Source organism: Penaeus vannamei, chromosome 19 (assembly GCF_042767895.1).
Source record: "Penaeus vannamei isolate JL-2024 chromosome 19, ASM4276789v1, whole genome shotgun sequence".
Classification (NCBI taxonomy): domain Eukaryota; kingdom Metazoa; phylum Arthropoda; class Malacostraca; order Decapoda; family Penaeidae; genus Penaeus; species Penaeus vannamei.
In genome coordinates this window covers 35,564,592-35,565,386 of record NC_091567.1, presented here as the reverse complement: position 1 = coordinate 35,565,386, position 795 = coordinate 35,564,592, and the positions used below count along the sequence as shown (strand labels likewise).

At 49.6% G+C, this 795-nt stretch overlaps 1 protein-coding gene across 1 annotated transcript in view; it reads right to left on the bottom strand.

The window, feature by feature from the left end:
* Positions 1 to 391: 391 nt before the first annotated feature.
* Positions 392 to 795, bottom strand: part of LOC138864987 (sodium/potassium/calcium exchanger 1-like) — a 1,641-nt gene continuing 1,237 nt past the window's right edge. The window contains exon 3 of the mRNA XM_070133655.1: positions 392 to 795. This exon is cut by the window's right edge and continues 520 nt beyond it. Coding sequence (XP_069989756.1) covers positions 392 to 795 — 404 coding nt within the window.

Genomic DNA, 795 nt, shown 5'->3' with positions numbered 1-795 from the left:
TTGACACCACATCCATCACCCTTGACATCACGGTCATCACATTTGACAACACCCCCATCACCCTTGACTTCACGGTCATCACATTTGACACCACATCCATCACCCTTGACATCACGGTCATCACATTTGACACCACATCCATCACCCTTGACATCACGGTCATCACATTTGACAACACCCCCATCACTCTTGACTTCACGGTCATCACATTTGACACCACATCCATCACCCTTGACATCACGGTCATCACATTTGACAACATCCCCATCACCCTTGACATCACGGTCATCACATTTGACAACACCCCCATCACCCTTGACATCACGGGCATCACATTTGACACCACACCCATCACCCTTGACATTACGGTCATCACATGACACCACAGCCATCACCCTTGACGGTCATCACATCTGACACCACATCCATCACCCTTGACATCACGGTCATCACATCTGACACCACCCTCATCAACCTTGACATCACGGTCATCACATTTGACACCACCCCCATCACCCTTGACATCACTGTCATCACCTTTGACACCACATCCATCACCCTTGACATCACGGTCATCACATTTGACAACATCCCCATCACCCTTGACATCACGGTCATCACATTTGACAACACCCCCATCACCCTTGACATCACGGTCATCACATTTGACAACACCCCCATCACCCTTGACATCACGGGCATCACATTTGACACCACCCCCATCACCCTTGACATCACGGGCATCACATTTGACAACATCCCCATCACCCTTGACATCACGGGCATCACATTTGA